Below are 16,630 nucleotides of genomic sequence, written 5' to 3'. Positions count from 1 at the left end.
GCTGACGCTGGAAGTTTCACACCATTGCACAACCTATTTGCTCATATTTATGTGTCACGTTGCAGAGATCAAATGCAGCCTTGTTTAAGATTTATATAACCAAGCCCAGGGAAATCTGAAAAAAAGAAGTATAATACTCTCTCCCTCCAGTAGTGTTTACTGTAAACATGAATGTCAATGTAATGAAAAAAAAAAAGTATATTCTCCTCTGTAATGTGTCCTCTGGAGTAACCAATGCCATGGGTAAGTGTAATAAGATCCAGTGTTAATGTGTTCTGATAGGAGGGTGAGGCTACATGTCAATAAATGTTAAGATCTGCATTCTTGATGAATGAGCTAATGCAAAATTGTATTGGATTCTTCTTCATTAAATTGTCTCCCATTAATCTGTTCCATTTCAGATAAGATTTTTTTTCTGTGACTTTTTCTTCGGCTCAAGTGCACTCAACTGCTCTTCAAGACCTGGATCGAAAACAAAACCCAAAGCTGTCTGTGCATCGTTCAAGTTATGCTGTCAAAAGTTCAATCAAACGCAACTGTTAACATTCAAACTACAGTATATATTGATAATGGAGTTTCATAATGGCATAAGGTTGGAATTTCAAGGAATTTATAGTCAATCAAAAGATGAGTTAAAAATGTTACAGAGGTATGAGTGGACTAAGTAGCGACATGTTCCGTATTCTAGCTCATCTCTTATCTTTTTTTTTTCTTTCTTAAATAAAAGAGTTTTATTTCAGTCCAAAATATGTGTTACTCTGCCACATCTTCATAAGGATCACAAAATTAGGAAAGAAAAGCTAATTTTTAACAATGTCCTTGATATTATCAGTTAAAACAGTGCAGACTGTATTGTCACAATGTAATAAATGTTTTGCAAAGAGACTGTTACAGAAGAATTGGTTTTGGTGCAAGACACCTTGACCTTAGAAATGGACCTCAGGGATGAAACATTTCAAATATATGATATAACCCGTTTAACTTGTAACACACTGGAATGTATAGCTTTGACATGTCTGAAATGAAGTGTGTATGTGAGAGATAAACTCGCAACTATTCAGTGTGGTTTATTTAAAGATGCTGGCACCGACAGGCATCCTCTGATGCAAAGCTAATGCATGGTGCTGAGCCACAGTCCAAAGAGTATTTGGACCACATTACTCTATGACGAATACATTTGGCTGTATGTGCAAATGGACAGCTGCATGGTCTAAAGGTTGTTTTTAAGGGGCAGTTTATTATTGCTGCTCAGATGCTTTTTGCAGCTCTGTCCAGCAGTTGGCAAACTACATTTAGATATCACAATACGAATGCATGCTTTTTCTTTAGGATAAAATACACAGATGAATTGCTGATAACAATATATTTTAAATAAACATAGCCACTTCTCATACATTTTTTATAATAAGCGCACATGGGTGATACATGACTAACTGCATGCGTATTAGGGCTGGGCATTGATGCAAAAAAATAAAAAACATATAATAATAAATCTCAATAGTGTGGCAGGGGGAAGCCGTCACAGTATATAGGCTATAACTCAGCAGCTCTAAGGGTTTAAGTCAAAAGCCCAATTAACCCCCACCCCATGCCCCCTACCACTAAAAAAATGGTCAACATGTGTTTAATGAACTGTATCTTTTGCCCAATAACAATGGAAATGCCAAGCGCCAACAGAAATAGACTTTAAAAAAATAAACCTATACTGAGAAGGATGCACTGGAGTAAAAAGTTAAATACCTAGTCTTAGTTTTGAACTTATATCAAGGCTCTCTGATGTGGACTTGACAACATATGACCTACTAGCTGTGACATTAATACTTAAACTTGTGATCTTGCCCTTTTGTACAAAGTGATTTACAGTTAATAGAGAAACAGCTAAATACATTAAGCAACCTCGGGTGAAGGTGTTTTTTTTTTTTTTTTCTTTTTTTTTTGCATAAAGGCATAGCCTAACGAATAGTTTAAGGGTAGCCCTTAAGCAGTGTTTGAACCTCCAAGTTTCATCACAGATCTTTAACCAACACTCCACACACTCAAACTGATTTTTTTCCCACGACGCTTGATCAAACTGTGTGAATGTGTCGAATTCGATGTAAATACAGCATGGATATCCAAAAATAATGAATGAACACATGCATAAATAATCTCCAGTGAATGAAAAAGAAGCAACTCAACTTTATTCGACCCAAAATCACGAGCCGATTTCTTTGTCATCCACAGCGGGGCAGCGTAACAGCGATCTACACACAGCATCACCCATCCATGGGCATTTGAGAAGAACTTAACTTGCTGTCGGATGTCACATACCAACAATCTGATGTAGACAGAAAGCTATAAAAGTGCGGACACATGTCCGCGCTCAGACCATGAAGGCGTGCGCTCCATCGAGGACCATGATATGATAACAGACCTTTATTTTACGCACGTTTACGCAAACGAATTAACTGCCACACGTGTTTTTTTCCAATGGAATCAAATCCTATGATTTATGGCGAGGATTGTTGAAGTGAAGATAAAATGAAAATAAATGGCAGCCGCTTGATGAACAGTTCTTCACTGAGCCCTCACGAGATCACTCTGAATCGCCCACCCTGGGTCGCCACAACTTTGGGCAGCTTTCTGATCTTCACTATCGTGGTTGATATATTGGGGAACCTCTTGGTGATCTTCTCTGTCTACAGAAACAAGAAACTTCGTAACGCAGGTAATATCGCTTTTAAACCAAACATGGCAAGCCGTTTAAACATTTATTCGTTTAAACTATGGATTTTGTATTTTTTTTTATTATATATATATCATGTCCAGATGCTTTAATTGCTAGCAAATGATATATGATTAGTATCTTTTTTATTTTAGCTGTAACTGTTTATTCGATCTAGTACTACAAGTAGTGACTACGATTTTATTTATTAGTCACCAGAAGGCTACATATTCCTCAAAATCTCCTACTTATTCCTAAGTAGTAACATTAGTGACTATCCCATTGTTTTTGGAAACAATGTAACATTTTTGCTATTGAATTATTTGTCATTTCATCATGTGTATGATCTTTTCAAGCTTTACTAAAAGCCTACTTATTCATTGTACTTAATATTTATGAAACTAGTGTATATTTAATTTGTAGTAACATTTTTATCTCACTAGTTACATTTCTTTTCTTTTTTTTTTTTTAATGACTATTCAGACTTGCAGGTTTATAGTTTATTACGACTTTTTAGGACCAGAGGTGTTTTCTTACTGTTCATCAAACTTCTTACCTTCATTTTTGACTTAAGATAAAGTTATATTTTCCAAGTAAAATTACAATGCTGCTAAACAGACAAAATAAAATTCTAAGTTAGAATTTCTCTGTAATACAGCCCTGGGATTCCAATGAAAGAAGTGCTTAATTTACAGGATATTAAATATTGACAGAACATGCAAACTGTTTAACAGTCAGTTTACACTGTACTGTAGTATACAGTGAGTTTTAAGAGTTTATAAATGAATTAGGTTATAATGCAGCATTCTGCATAAACTTAAATCTTAATTAGTATGATTTCATATTTTCTGCCATTCCTGACAGGGTATTGCACTAAATCATAGTGGACAGTAAGGAACTATTTTTAGAGGTTTCAGGTAACTGGCCCAATATCAAACAAACCTGAACAGGCCAGTCATTTTCCTGTGAGTGGATGGAGTGCTTATCACCGGTGTCACACCGACCCATATGCCACTTTTCTCTGCCAATAGCGACAGAGACCTTATGTTCTTCCTCAACTGTGAAGTTTGTGGCACCAGTTTGAAAATTACAAAAGCACTATGGAAAAACAGGTTTTGGACAGTGCTAATGTTTACATTAATTACAAAGCAATTTCAATAATAGCTGAAGCTTTTATCACAGTTTATGAAGTTGAAGTTTAATAACTTTTTATTTACAATATCAAGAAGAACCATTAACTATAAAACACTATAAAACATACTAACAGATAGTAAACAATACTATTATAAAGAACAATAATAAAGAATCAGAACATTTTCAACCAATATCTAGGTGTTTTCTGTGCTGGCATGTTTTAGTCCAGATTAAAATATCCAAAAACATAAGTGTAAAGAAATGTTTGAAAATAAATATAAAATAATTAAATATTTGGTGTTTTTAATGGATAGCATAGCAAATCTGAATGACTGTTTGAAAACATGTAAATACTGACTTCCTTTCTTCTCAGTGACAAGTGGATGTCAGAAACAGAAAGTTGTGTACCAGAGTAATCATGGTAAACGATGTATTGGTTCCTTTCCATAAGTGCCACCTACTCTCAGATAGGAAATCTGCATTTCCATTAAGCCTGTTTCGCAGCATAAATGCAGTTGTATATTTAACCACTTACTGGAAAAGAAGCTAATGTGTTTTAAACATCTGAACCATTCAGATAACATAGAATTATTCACAATATTTTGAAGTAACAACACCAAACTTTTCAGTCCATTTTGACATATTTCATCTTTGTCAGTTGTTTCAAATACATTACTTATTTATATTTGTTTTGTAACGTTTCCTCCTCTGCTCAGTATAGTGCACCACGTTATTGGATTAGCGCATCAAATTAACCCAGTAATTGTCCCATTAGCCTCCTGCGATGTGTGCTTCATTATGTTTCTCACTAGTGAGAGGACCTCCCATGGCCCGTTGTAAAGACCACTGACCCAGTGTGAATATTCAATTAGCAATCATTCCACCACATATCCAAAGTTACACTTACTCCAAAAAAACACACGCATACATGCACAGTCAAACGAGCACACACACATTCACTCTCCATTGTTCTTCTGTAGTGAAACAAAGTGGTTCCTCTCCTCCCCATTGCGGTCTATCTCTTTTATTTAAGGTACTCAACCTCAAAGACTCTATCTGCTGTGGCACCACTGTCTGTTTAGATTATTCAGACCAACTATTCCCTGCTGTTAGGTAAACCTCATTTCAACACAGCCAGTGTACCTACATCATAAAATTACAAATGAAACTCCACAGGAGAGCTAGCATTGATATGCTGCTGGACTACTATATGTGCATCTTTTAACTTGGGACCAGCTGTATATTTAAAGGTAAAGGTAATCAATTTGTACGTTTCCTGTGAATCGAACCAATGACCTTTGTGTTGTGAGCATCACCCACTACCAGCTGAGCTACAGGATCTCTAGCGCGCGTTAGATTCCCTTTTTACATTTCTCAACGTTTCGGACATTTTAACAGAGCCCGTCTTCTATGTGCAACTCTCATCTCTAACTACTGTTCTTTAGTTGCTCTGACGCCGCTTATGAGCCCAAGGCGGTCTTATTAGATGAAGTTCACTGTTCATTCAAGAGGAACTCTTCTCTACCAATTATTCACAGAGGCTGTGTGAGTGGAAGAAGGGCCCTTTTAGCAGGCTCGGGTACTGAACATGGGTGGAATGAGGACAGAATCATTCATTACTGTGATTTGCAGTAATTTTACAGCATCTATAAGTCTTGTTCAAAGTGTATTCCTTAAGATGTAAAAATTATGCTACTGATGATTTAAAAGCTATTGTTCAGGTTTAACTGAAAAATGATGCAGTTGTTGTAAATTTAGTGTCACAGATCTGAATGCTCTGATTTCCCTTTGCAACAAAATTGGTTGCTGATTCCAGCTCCAAAAAGAACAAGACAAGACAGACAGAGAGTGTGAGAGACACTCCCAAATTTTCCCATTACAAATCTTCTAAACTCTTCAGACTAAAATTGACTGTAGCTTTAAATGACAAGACAATTATATATGCATATAAAATCATATTGAAATAAATATATAAGCTGTCTGATTCCTAAAGATGAACTGTTTTGCAGGGTCATATACCCTTGTTTTACCTTGCAGTTTTGTTGTCATGCTGCATTGCCCCGTGGGAAACTCCCTAATGTTTTGCCTTTTGCCATGAAGCTTTATTTATTCTTGAGGAGTTCATGTGCTCACTCCTGCCCGACTTGGCCCTTGGCCTGCCCTTGGGCTGGTTTCGATGCCTTAATGAATGGCCAATTGCTGACACACTGTACTGATGCTGTGCTCAGTTACAGAATGACACACTTTTGAAGATCCACTCTTGGCTTGTCCACTGTTGAACACAGCCAGAAATGCCTGGTCCACCACTTTGTCAGTCAAATGTCACAGTGTGAGTGGTCTGTGGCCATACAGTATGTATGCAGAGCTGGGTAGATTACAAATTGTATTATAACTGATTTACCAGATTGATTTGAATAGCATAAACTTGTACCATACTGATATAGAAATATATTTCATTGTCATTTTAATTAACAACATAGAGTGCATTAAGGTTTTCGAAATTGGGGAAAGGAAAGGAAAGCAAAGGAAAGGGGGTTCATAAGTTTAAAGAAAAGCTAATAATTAATTAATTCATAAAAGTGGTTTTTTTTAAATAACATCAATTAAATGTGATAATTCAAATAAAAATAAATGTGTTCATAATTGATGCACACTTGTTAAACCTGAAAGGATTTCTGCACATCCATTGGTTGAATGCTGTGTTGCTACCTGACTATTGACTGGTCTTGGTGTGAATGGCCACAAAACTGGAAGACTTTTCTGATAAGTGGTAGGCTTTTTGAGAAAGGAACATTTCAAATATGAAAAGGTGGATTTTATAATGTTATTTAATCTAATTAATCTGATTACATAATCCACATTACATGTAATTAGTTACTACCCAGCTCTTTATGCATATAAAGTGAAGACATAATAATTTTTTCCTGCTTTTTATATGACTGTTTTTCAGAGAAGTTTCAAAAAACTGTCTTCTGTGATTACTAAGTTGCTCAAGTAGTTAACATGGAGCTAGGAATGCCAGGGTTACAAGAGAAAAAATTAAATTGCACTACTCAAAATACCATTTATGCATCTTTAGCACTTTAGCCATGTTTGTTTATTGGGCCTCTTGTTTTTTTTCTTTAAGAAGTTGCTTAGTCATTTCTGTAGTTTAGCAAAAGAGCATGTTGCTACAGTAGGTAACACTAAGACAGTTGGTTCAGTTCCAAAGGGGACACATTAATTGACAGAATAATGCAATGAAAGTTGCTTTGGAAAAAAGACAAGTGTATAATCTCGTAAATATGCTGTGTGTGTGTGTGTGTGTGTTTTAATTTGTAAATTATATTGTAAATTAAATTGTAAAGTACAGTTATGTTTTGAGGCCAGTGTTTGGTCCATTTAGCATAAAAAAGTATTACTGACCAGTCTCTCCATCTGTTGTTTGAAGCAGACTGTATATTAGGTCATTAATCATTGTGCAGTAGTATGTTTCTCTTTGCCTCCCATTTTCCTGAGTGATTTATTCATCCGGTTCACAAATTCCATAACCAAAGGACCAAGGGGTCTGTTTTTAGATGTTTTTTTTTAGGTTATGTCAGGCCATCCTGATTAGTTTTTATATATTACATATGGTTGCATTTTGTTCTACTTGAGAGTCAAGCAAAATGGCAGTGTGAAATGTTTATCCAAATGAATATTATTTACATAGAAATATTCTTTAATGCAGACAAGCAATATCTCTACTCAAGCATATTAATGTCATCTTATTATCTATAGAGATGAAATAAGGAATGATATTCATGAATAAATGTTCTTGCTGTTGCTTTGTAATTTTAGTTGTGGTATAACTAAATTAATTTCAGTTTGTTTTTCTTGTCAGTTGTTTTTCTTAGAAGTACATTCGGTTATTTTCAATGGTTTAGAATAGGACACATTGTACTGTGCTTATCCTTCAATATAATCTGTCTGCAAATGTGAGCTAAATAGCACCTGCTAGATACTTTCTCCTGCAAGTCTTTTGCCACTCTTTAGTTGAATTAAGCAGAAGGACATGAGTGATGAGTTATGCTTGACAAGACTCCAGTATCATCTGAAACAGCGCTCCAGGATCCCAAAGCAATAAAATATTGATTTAAGCATAATATTTCTGTGAACTCAAGGGTAGTTTGGGGCCTCTCTTTAGTGTTGTATTTACACTCAGTAGGGGTGACAAAATGATATCAAAGTTTATCTGGCAAAGGCTGCAATTAAAATATGTGATACCCAGCATTAACTAATTAGAAGTCAGTATTCAAAATTTTGACTATCAGTGTGATACGGTATTTGCTTTAATATCTGGTTTCTTTGATGTGGAGAGGCCTCATTAAATTGATATGGAATAAATATAACAGATACCAAGCAAAGATCTTTTGGTTTAAGACAAGAGGTTAAAGCCAAGAAATAACCAAGAAATAACCAACATTCCTTGCCCTTTTTAATGAATGCTGCATTTTTCTTTCAGTAAGATGAACAAAGATAAAGAGCAACAGCATGGCAATGTGTTTGTCTTTAGCTGTATTTGACTGTTAAAACATCAAGGGCACAGTATGAAAAATATAATAATAACTTTATATTTGAATATTCCCTTGGTTTATGATAAACAGTATGAATTTCTTAATAATACTAGTATTCTCTTGATTTTCCAATTTGTTGCACTACTTAAATATATTTGTTTGTATGTTCATATTTTTGGTCTCCAAACCATCTGCACTCCTTTTTTCCCTGTGTTTTCTTTAAACAGTACAATATCTCAGCACTGTTCTCAGCAGACTTCAATTTGAAAGGACAGCAAACCTTTCTACTATATACTGTAGTCTTTGCATTCGGCCTGTTCAATACACAAGTGCATAGATTAATTACAATTTAATTTCTTTAAACATCATATTTAACGTGCAGTTCTTCACTACATAAACAAATCTTGGCATCTAGATTTTAGATGTTCAAAGTCCCTAATATTGCACTCAGTACCTTATGACATCACTGAAGTGTTAAAGATTTTATCTTTATGATTATCACCTGAACTGCAAATGTCATGTGACTAATGACTCTAGCTCTGCAGGAAAAGGACGCCATTACAACGCTGACTGACTGATATCACCACACGAACTCGTGGCTATCCTTAGCTGTGATGTCAAAGCTAGCAGACAGGAACAATATCAGTTAATTTCACGTTTTTAAGAGCCCAACAAAAACAAACCAGGCTCTGGCGAAAGACAGAGTACAATATAATAAAATATTGAATGTGTGGCTGCTTTTAAATGGCTCTCATTGGAGAAAGATGCCTTTTAGATCCAGATGGTGCAGTTACAGCATCGACCGTCAGCATCTAAAAGGACTTAGATTCATTTAATCTTAATGACATCTAGCCGTTGTGTTGATAGTGAACATGCTCTACCACACTTCCTCCTGAACTAGTTGTGTGTAAACATTTAGTCTTCATTAGCATTTCTAACTACTATTATTACTATACATCCGCCTTAACATCCTGTAGGCTTATCCAGCACTTAAATAAAAGTTAAATGTTTACCTTCTGTGGTGAAAATAGATGAAATTAAATTTACACCTGACAAGAAAATACTGTCCTTTTTGAGTGTTTTATTGAACAAACTGTCTAAAGAGCCACTCATCAGTGAATCAGACTACAGTGGTCAGTGCAGCATGAATTTTTTAGCTCAGTTGAATGACCTATTGTCTTGACATTATTTAGCAGTTCCAGTCTTTTTTATCTCATCACATACAACTCACGACTCAAATATAATTAATTTTGCCATACTGCCGAATTTGTGCTGCAGAGCTAAAGGCAGTCGCTCACAGACACCAGTCAGATGGACATCACTCATTAGAGTCAGGATAATGGTTCATTTAGTTTAACTCTTGCTTGCTTTCTCTGCTTTCTGATGACTTTGCATCTGTTATATAGCATGATACGAACTTGATTTCCTTCTTGGTGGACATACAGTATAGTAATAACTTTAACAAAATCAGGGGAAAGACTTAGATAAAGTAATACTTGCTTTGCAGATGCACTACAAGAGTAAAATTGCTTGTTTAAAAACACAGTAAAAGTGAAATACTATTACAGTTTAATATAAATTGTATTAATTTCAATACATTTTAAAGTGTTAATTTTTCCAGTGATTGCAAAGTTGAATTTTCATTGTTCCAATCTTCAGTGTCACATGATACTGTACTTCAGAAATCACTCTAATATGTTGATTTGCTGCTCATGACACATTGTTATTAACATCCTTATGTTTTAGCATGAATATAATTTAAGAAAATATGAGTTAGGAAGCATTTGTGACATTATAAATGTCTTTGCTATCATGGGGCAGTGGTGTGAATGAAAAGAAGTTCATGTGTCGACCTAAATCACATATTGAATTTATTAAAGCAAAAACTCACGAACACAGGAATCCAGTACAAAAACAACAGTGTTACAGTTTACTATCAACATCAAACTTAGGCTATACAATATGAAAAGAATTTAAAAAGGAAAGTTAGATCAAAGAGCTACATATACAAATAAAAAGGGAATCTAAATTAGAAACAGGTGAGATTAATCGCTAAACAAGGTCAAACACAGAAAGTAAAAAAAATCGTTGGTTTGATTGCCAGCGAATGCTAGAACTGTTAAAAATGGCAAATGCTTTGGATGAAAGATTCTGCCAAATGCATAAACAATAAATCTTGCAAGATGTAATCATAAAGCGCATAGCAGAAAGAAAGAAAAGAGCAGCCAGATAAACAATTAGATGTAGAAGACTTAACAAAGTGAGAAATTTTCTGTGCGCTCCTCTGGCTCTCAAAGGATCTTGTGAATCTGGCCGTGAATTTCTCTCACTGTATGTGTGGTGGTGTGGAAAAATCATAACCAAAGGTTTGCCCTGCAGCATGTACGCCATTAGTGGCACAAACAAACTCTCTAGGGAGAAGTGACGTGCTTGTAAGGGCTTTTACTCCACAGTCTCAGAGTCTTTGTCTCTTATGCTACTGTAGAATGGACACACCGATCAGTGCTGCGTTCAGATTCGAAGTGCGAAGTTGATATATTTTCTTTTTTTTTTGACATTTTATCCTTTGAGAGACAGGTGCATGATTTCATTGTGATCAATGATTTCAATGATCCAAACTAACAAAAATATATGTGTGCTAGAACTAAACATTAAGTTATTATGAATATTTAATGACATTACATACAATTTTGTTAAACTGCTTCTAGTTTTTTTTTTTTTTTTTTTTGTGCTTTCAGACAAAAATTCTGAACTAATATTGTTGTATGTTAAACTCTTCTTAACAATTTGCAAACATGGTAATCAGAGTTACTTAAGTTGAAAACTTAGAAACCTCCATCTAGTTGTAATCATATTAACAGCATAAAGAACTCTTGGGAATATAAACTTAAGCTTGTTGCAGCTGTGCGCTTAAAATAATGATGTTTCGCATGAAGTCTATAGCTGTAGATGACTTCTGCAGTGAGGTTTGTGTTCCATGCTACAGGGCTCCTGCTGGGCTTTCCAGATCTCTGTTCATATTTCCCTCCCTCTCTGCTAGTCGTCCTAAGTTCAAATGCAACTTTAGGAACACAACAGTTGAAAATAGAGGAGCCGCTGAGATGTCACTGTTCTGGAATGATCTTCTGCTCCGATGATTCCTCTTAACATTGAGCTAAATTTGCTAAATCATAAATGTATTTATTTGGCAATCCTTCAGGATTTCAAGATTTGCACAGTATGTTCTGTATATGAGATAGAAATGCCAGTACACGAGTGCAATGATCCATACCTGATCTGCATCTTGAGAAAGTGAGGCTGATTCGCATTCTGAATATTTTACCTTTTCTTTTTAAGCGAGCCAAAAGGAGATGAGTACATAATGAGTACAATCATATTCATTTCAAGTGGTATAAACCTTTTTCAAATATGTATGAAGCATGAATACATAATACATAACATAAAGGAAAGAAAAAACATAAAAATGGTATATTTAAAAACAGTGACTTGCTACAGCCTGGTTTCATAGTGTCTCTTCTAATATGGGGCCCAAAAGTTCTAAAAGGTCTTCATTGGAGAGCGAAGTGTCATGTGACAATAACAGATGCAACCCAAATCCTTTTAATAGTGAAAGCAGCTGACAGACTTAGGAAAGATATGATTTAATTAGATGCAATAAAGGTCATGCTGCAGGAGCATACTGGCATCCATCCCGAAAAGGACAGGAGAAATAACGCGCCTTGGGAAAACGTCGTACACAAAATTTCATGCAAATCTAATCTGATGGCTTCAAGGAACCTGACAAGCCATCTGCAAAATGTGAGAGGGTAAATCATATGAAACTTCTTTTTCCCTCTATTAAAAAAATCGCTACAGTATTGTATTTGGCCTAATGTTATTCAATAACCTAATAAAATGCATTCTGGAAATTGTAATAAGCTGTTTTGCTTGAAGGTTTTCCCATTTTTACGGTGTTGCTATGTGGCTATAATTGCTTTATTTGCATTTATTGTTCTTCCACTCTCATTGTTTTGCAGGGAACATATTTGTGGTGAGCCTGGCAGTAGCTGACCTGGTAGTAGCTGTCTATCCTTATCCTCTCGTGTTGGTCTCCATTGTACATAATGGATGGAATTTGGGATTCATCCACTGCCAGATCAGTGGATTCCTGATGGGACTGAGCGTGATTGGATCTATATTTAACATCACCGGTATTGCAATCAATCGCTACTGCTATATCTGTCACAGCCTCAAGTATGACAAGCTATACAGCGACAAGAATTCGCTTTGCTACGTCCTTCTCATTTGGATACTGACCGTGGTCGCTATAGTGCCAAACTTTTTCGTTGGCTCCCTGCAGTATGACCCAAGGGTCTACTCGTGTACGTTTGCGCAGTCTGCAAGCTCGGCATACACCATCGCCGTCGTCTTCTTCCACTTCATTCTTCCAATCATGATTGTGACGTACTGCTACCTGCGGATCTGGATCTTGGTGATCCAGGTGAGGAGACGCGTCAAACCTGAGTTCCGGCCCAAACTCACTCCGCACGACATAAGGAACTTCGTCACCATGTTTGTGGTGTTCGTTCTTTTTGCCGTCTGCTGGGCCCCTCTTAATTTCATCGGCCTGGCGGTAGCTATAGACCCCGGGCGGGTCGCGCCTCTCATCCCGGAGTGGTTTTTTGTATCCAGTTATTTTATGGCCTATTTCAACAGTTGCCTTAATGCAATAGTCTACGGAGTGCTGAATCAAAACTTCAGACGAGAGTACAAAAAAATTATCATCTCACTCTGTACTGCGAGGATGTCATTCCAAGAGAGTTCAAATGATGTTGCGGATCGGATCAAAAGCAAGCCATCTCCTTTAATGACAAACAACAACCAAGTCAAAGTGGATTCGGTATGAAAACACCTGAAAAGACACTGTGAAAAAAAAAAGATTCAACTGTTTATACAGATATTTATATCATGAAATACAGGTGTATGTATTTTTCTTGTACCTGTTGCTTTTACAAGAGGGTGCATTGCAAATATCTTGCTTGGTCTCAGTGTTTACAAGTTCATAATGACTTTTTTGGTTTTCTATACAGCAGGTCAATACATTTTTTTCAGGACATCATCAAATTAATGCTATAAACCAATGCACACACACTGTCGTACATGCAGAACAAGGTGCCAGCTGAGCAGAACAGTAGCCCTTAATCCTGGTGAGTGCTCAATAATATGATTTATGATGGTTATCATATTGTTTTTTAGTTTTAGTTACCGTCTGATGTTTTTAGAGGTTTTTAGAGTCTGCAGCGCATGCCAAATTATGCATTTGCAATATAATATTGTACTCACGTATATTATTTCTAAGTAACCTGGTAAGACAGCCAGTGTCGGCCAACAATGATATTTGTCCCATTTTTTAATGCAAATGTCTTTAGGTCTAACGGTCTAAGGTCTAACTTATGATTTATTTATTCATCAGACTGCATTGCTATACTCCTGAAATGGGGTAAATTTAATAATAAGCAATAAAAAGTCTAATTTTAAACAACTTAGGCTTAATTCAGGATAATTGGTCCACATTTTCCAGTCACCTCAATGGCAAAAAGTGTCCCAATTTACCTGAATTCAGCCCATCCACTTTCTGGCATACGGTAGAACACTTTTAAAATGTCATATGTTCAACACAGTACCTTACTTTCTTGTTTACAACATAAAAACCTATTTGCTTGTCCATCCTTGAACTTTTCTATGTTAAAAAACTGTGCTGAATGAACTGAGATGAAAACAAGACGTATGCATGATTAAAAGCTGTAGAAGATGAGAAAAAGCACATTGCTTTCTAGTCTTTTACTGTTATTTACTTTTAATGTTGGTTGAGACTTGAAGCTTCATTAAAAGCAACATTAAACAGGGTTAGGGAGGCAGGGATGCTACTAACTTTAATTACGTTTAAAGAATCGCAACAGCTCAGCTGCTTTAAGAGCCAATATATAATCAAAATTAACCCTATTTACATTCTCACTACATGTTTATAAGTTTTTGTGAACAATTCATTGGTGTCTTTAAGTTATTGCCATTTTTGCATCTTTAGGACAAGGGTTAGAGGAAAGAAGGGAACTCATGTTGCCTGAAGGATAACTGCACAATAGGTCAGAGTTCTGCCCACAAGGCTCTGGGACTTGTTTATTTGCAATTCCTTTGCAATAACTTGTTTTAACTGATGCCATGCAAGTCACACAGTCTTCTGGATATTGTGGACCAAATAGGTGATCAAAAAAAAAAAAAAAAGCTTATTGTACTTCTTGTTTGTATAGCTTGTGTAACTACGTTTTGCTTCACTCTTAAGGTACTTATATTTTATTAAAACCTTGTAGCTTGATAATCTAAAGAAATACAAAGTGGCTTCCTTAATACTGATATTAAGATCTCATGAAATATGTGCCATCATTATAATGGATTATCAAGACGTTCAAAGATTACATATTCTAACTAAACACAATTTCAGTATTATCCTAACATGTCCCAGTCCCAGGAATAATAAAACCTCAGTGTTTTTGTTGGACACTCTCCATGAAGACAGAACATCCATTCATTTCTGTAACAATCCTACTGGTGCTCTTAATACATAATGAGTGCATCCTGTTTGCTGCTATTCAAGCTTTCCAAATTCCAGCACACCACATAATGAGTTTTGACAAGTCACATATTTTTGTAATTGTTTTTTTTTTTTTTTACCCTAGAAACACTTATCATGCACAGTTGCATACATAAGCCTGTCAGAATGTGATTCTTCCAGCTCTTTCCATGCACAAAGCTTGAGCAGAATCATGCGATGCTATTGAAGAGCAAACCGGAGACTGTTCGCACTGTCCTGCTTCCATGCCCACGGATGGTTATTTCTGGACATTCAGTGAAAAGTGTCTTTTAAACAGTGAAAGCTTTAGTAATTACGCATTTCTCTGCACGGGCCTGACGAGGGATCTGCTGCCTTTGAGAACCCCCCACCCCCTCTTTTCCCGGGCGACTCAAATCCGTGTCTCTTCTCCTACTCTTCATCTTAATGAACTTGAACAGATTAAATAAGATCTTAAAGGATGAGCCATAGAGTAGCCACCCCCATCTACTGAGGATTTATATATTTATTTTTTGGATTACATTATGATGACATATTTTAATCTCAGGCTGATTCTCAGAGGAGGGATTGAAGAGGTGATGAGACAGTCCCCACCTCCACACGCGAATAAAAAGAAGCTTGATTAAATCATTTCCACAATGCACTGACAATATAAAGAAACCACTACCAGTAAAATACAGTTGATGGTAATTTTTACAGCATACAGTACCATGCCTAAAATTAAATGTGAGGTGGCATAAAATGAGATTACTATATACTGAATTAAATAACTCCCCCATATCTCTTTCCAACCAATTTTGTAGGTAAGCTAAAAATGTGCTTCATACAGTAACATTCAAATTGATGATTTGAAACTGAAATCAAAATTATTATTCAATATGGTTGAATCAATCTGAGTACTTGAGGTTAGACTAGTGAACATTTTGTTTTTAAAGTTTGGCTGGTTGGTCTGATACACTAAGCCCCTGCTGGTAGATGCTAGTAACTACACATTGGGCAGCAATTAAAAATCAACAGTGTTTTCTGACAAAATTATATTTATTTTTTTATTTTTTTTAATGAACAGTATTTCGTTAGAATTAGATCCTTTACCAACCTTTTTTGGAAGAGTTCCTACAATTATTAAATAAACAATGAACAATAACTGATCACAGTGCAGTAAGACGATTGTTTTCTGAAATTTGTTTGAATATGCTAATAAGGCATTGTGTAATTAAAAATGCAAAAATATGCATTCAGTTTCAGAACAGAAATGTAAAAACTGGATCAAGCCATGATCAACTTTTTCCAAACAGAGCAACCAGGATCATTTTTATCACTCCATGAATCAGAAAATATACATTTTCCAGCACATTTGTAGGAATAAAATGACAAAACAAACACACAAACAAAGGTTTTGCCTTAAAATGAATGTTCTACATTATAAATCACTATTGTTATGTTAATATAATATATAATTGATATCAGAGCTCAAGACAGTTGCTAATGAAGGTCCTTGAACTGACATGTTCTTTTGTGCTATTAAATAGTGAGTGTTGCTGATTTCCTACAGCTTTAGAGTGGTTGCGCATATGGCATTTAAAGCTCAGCTAATTGGCTCAAACACTTTCTGCAGTCAAGACTGAAATTTGTGTTTAATACCCAGACAGG

The 16,630-nt window shown here is 35.7% G+C and overlaps 1 protein-coding gene across 1 annotated transcript; it reads left to right on the top strand.

Annotated features, from left to right (window-relative positions):
* The first annotated feature begins 2,289 nt into the window (after positions 1–2,289).
* On the top strand, positions 2,290–14,737 carry LOC113114199 (melatonin receptor type 1A-A). The gene is made up of 2 exons (XM_026281014.1): positions 2,290–2,707; positions 12,390–14,737. The coding sequence occupies exons 1-2, from the start codon at positions 2,521–2,523 to the stop codon at positions 13,256–13,258; spliced, it is 1,056 nt and encodes a 351-aa protein (XP_026136799.1). The 5' UTR covers positions 2,290–2,520; the 3' UTR covers positions 13,259–14,737.
* Positions 14,738–16,630: the final 1,893 nt, after the last annotated feature.

The sequence above is a fragment of the Carassius auratus genome, chromosome 14, assembly GCF_003368295.1.
Source record: "Carassius auratus strain Wakin chromosome 14, ASM336829v1, whole genome shotgun sequence".
Taxonomy (NCBI): Eukaryota; Metazoa; Chordata; class Actinopteri; order Cypriniformes; family Cyprinidae; genus Carassius; species Carassius auratus.
This window is presented reverse-complemented; position numbering and strand designations above follow the sequence as displayed.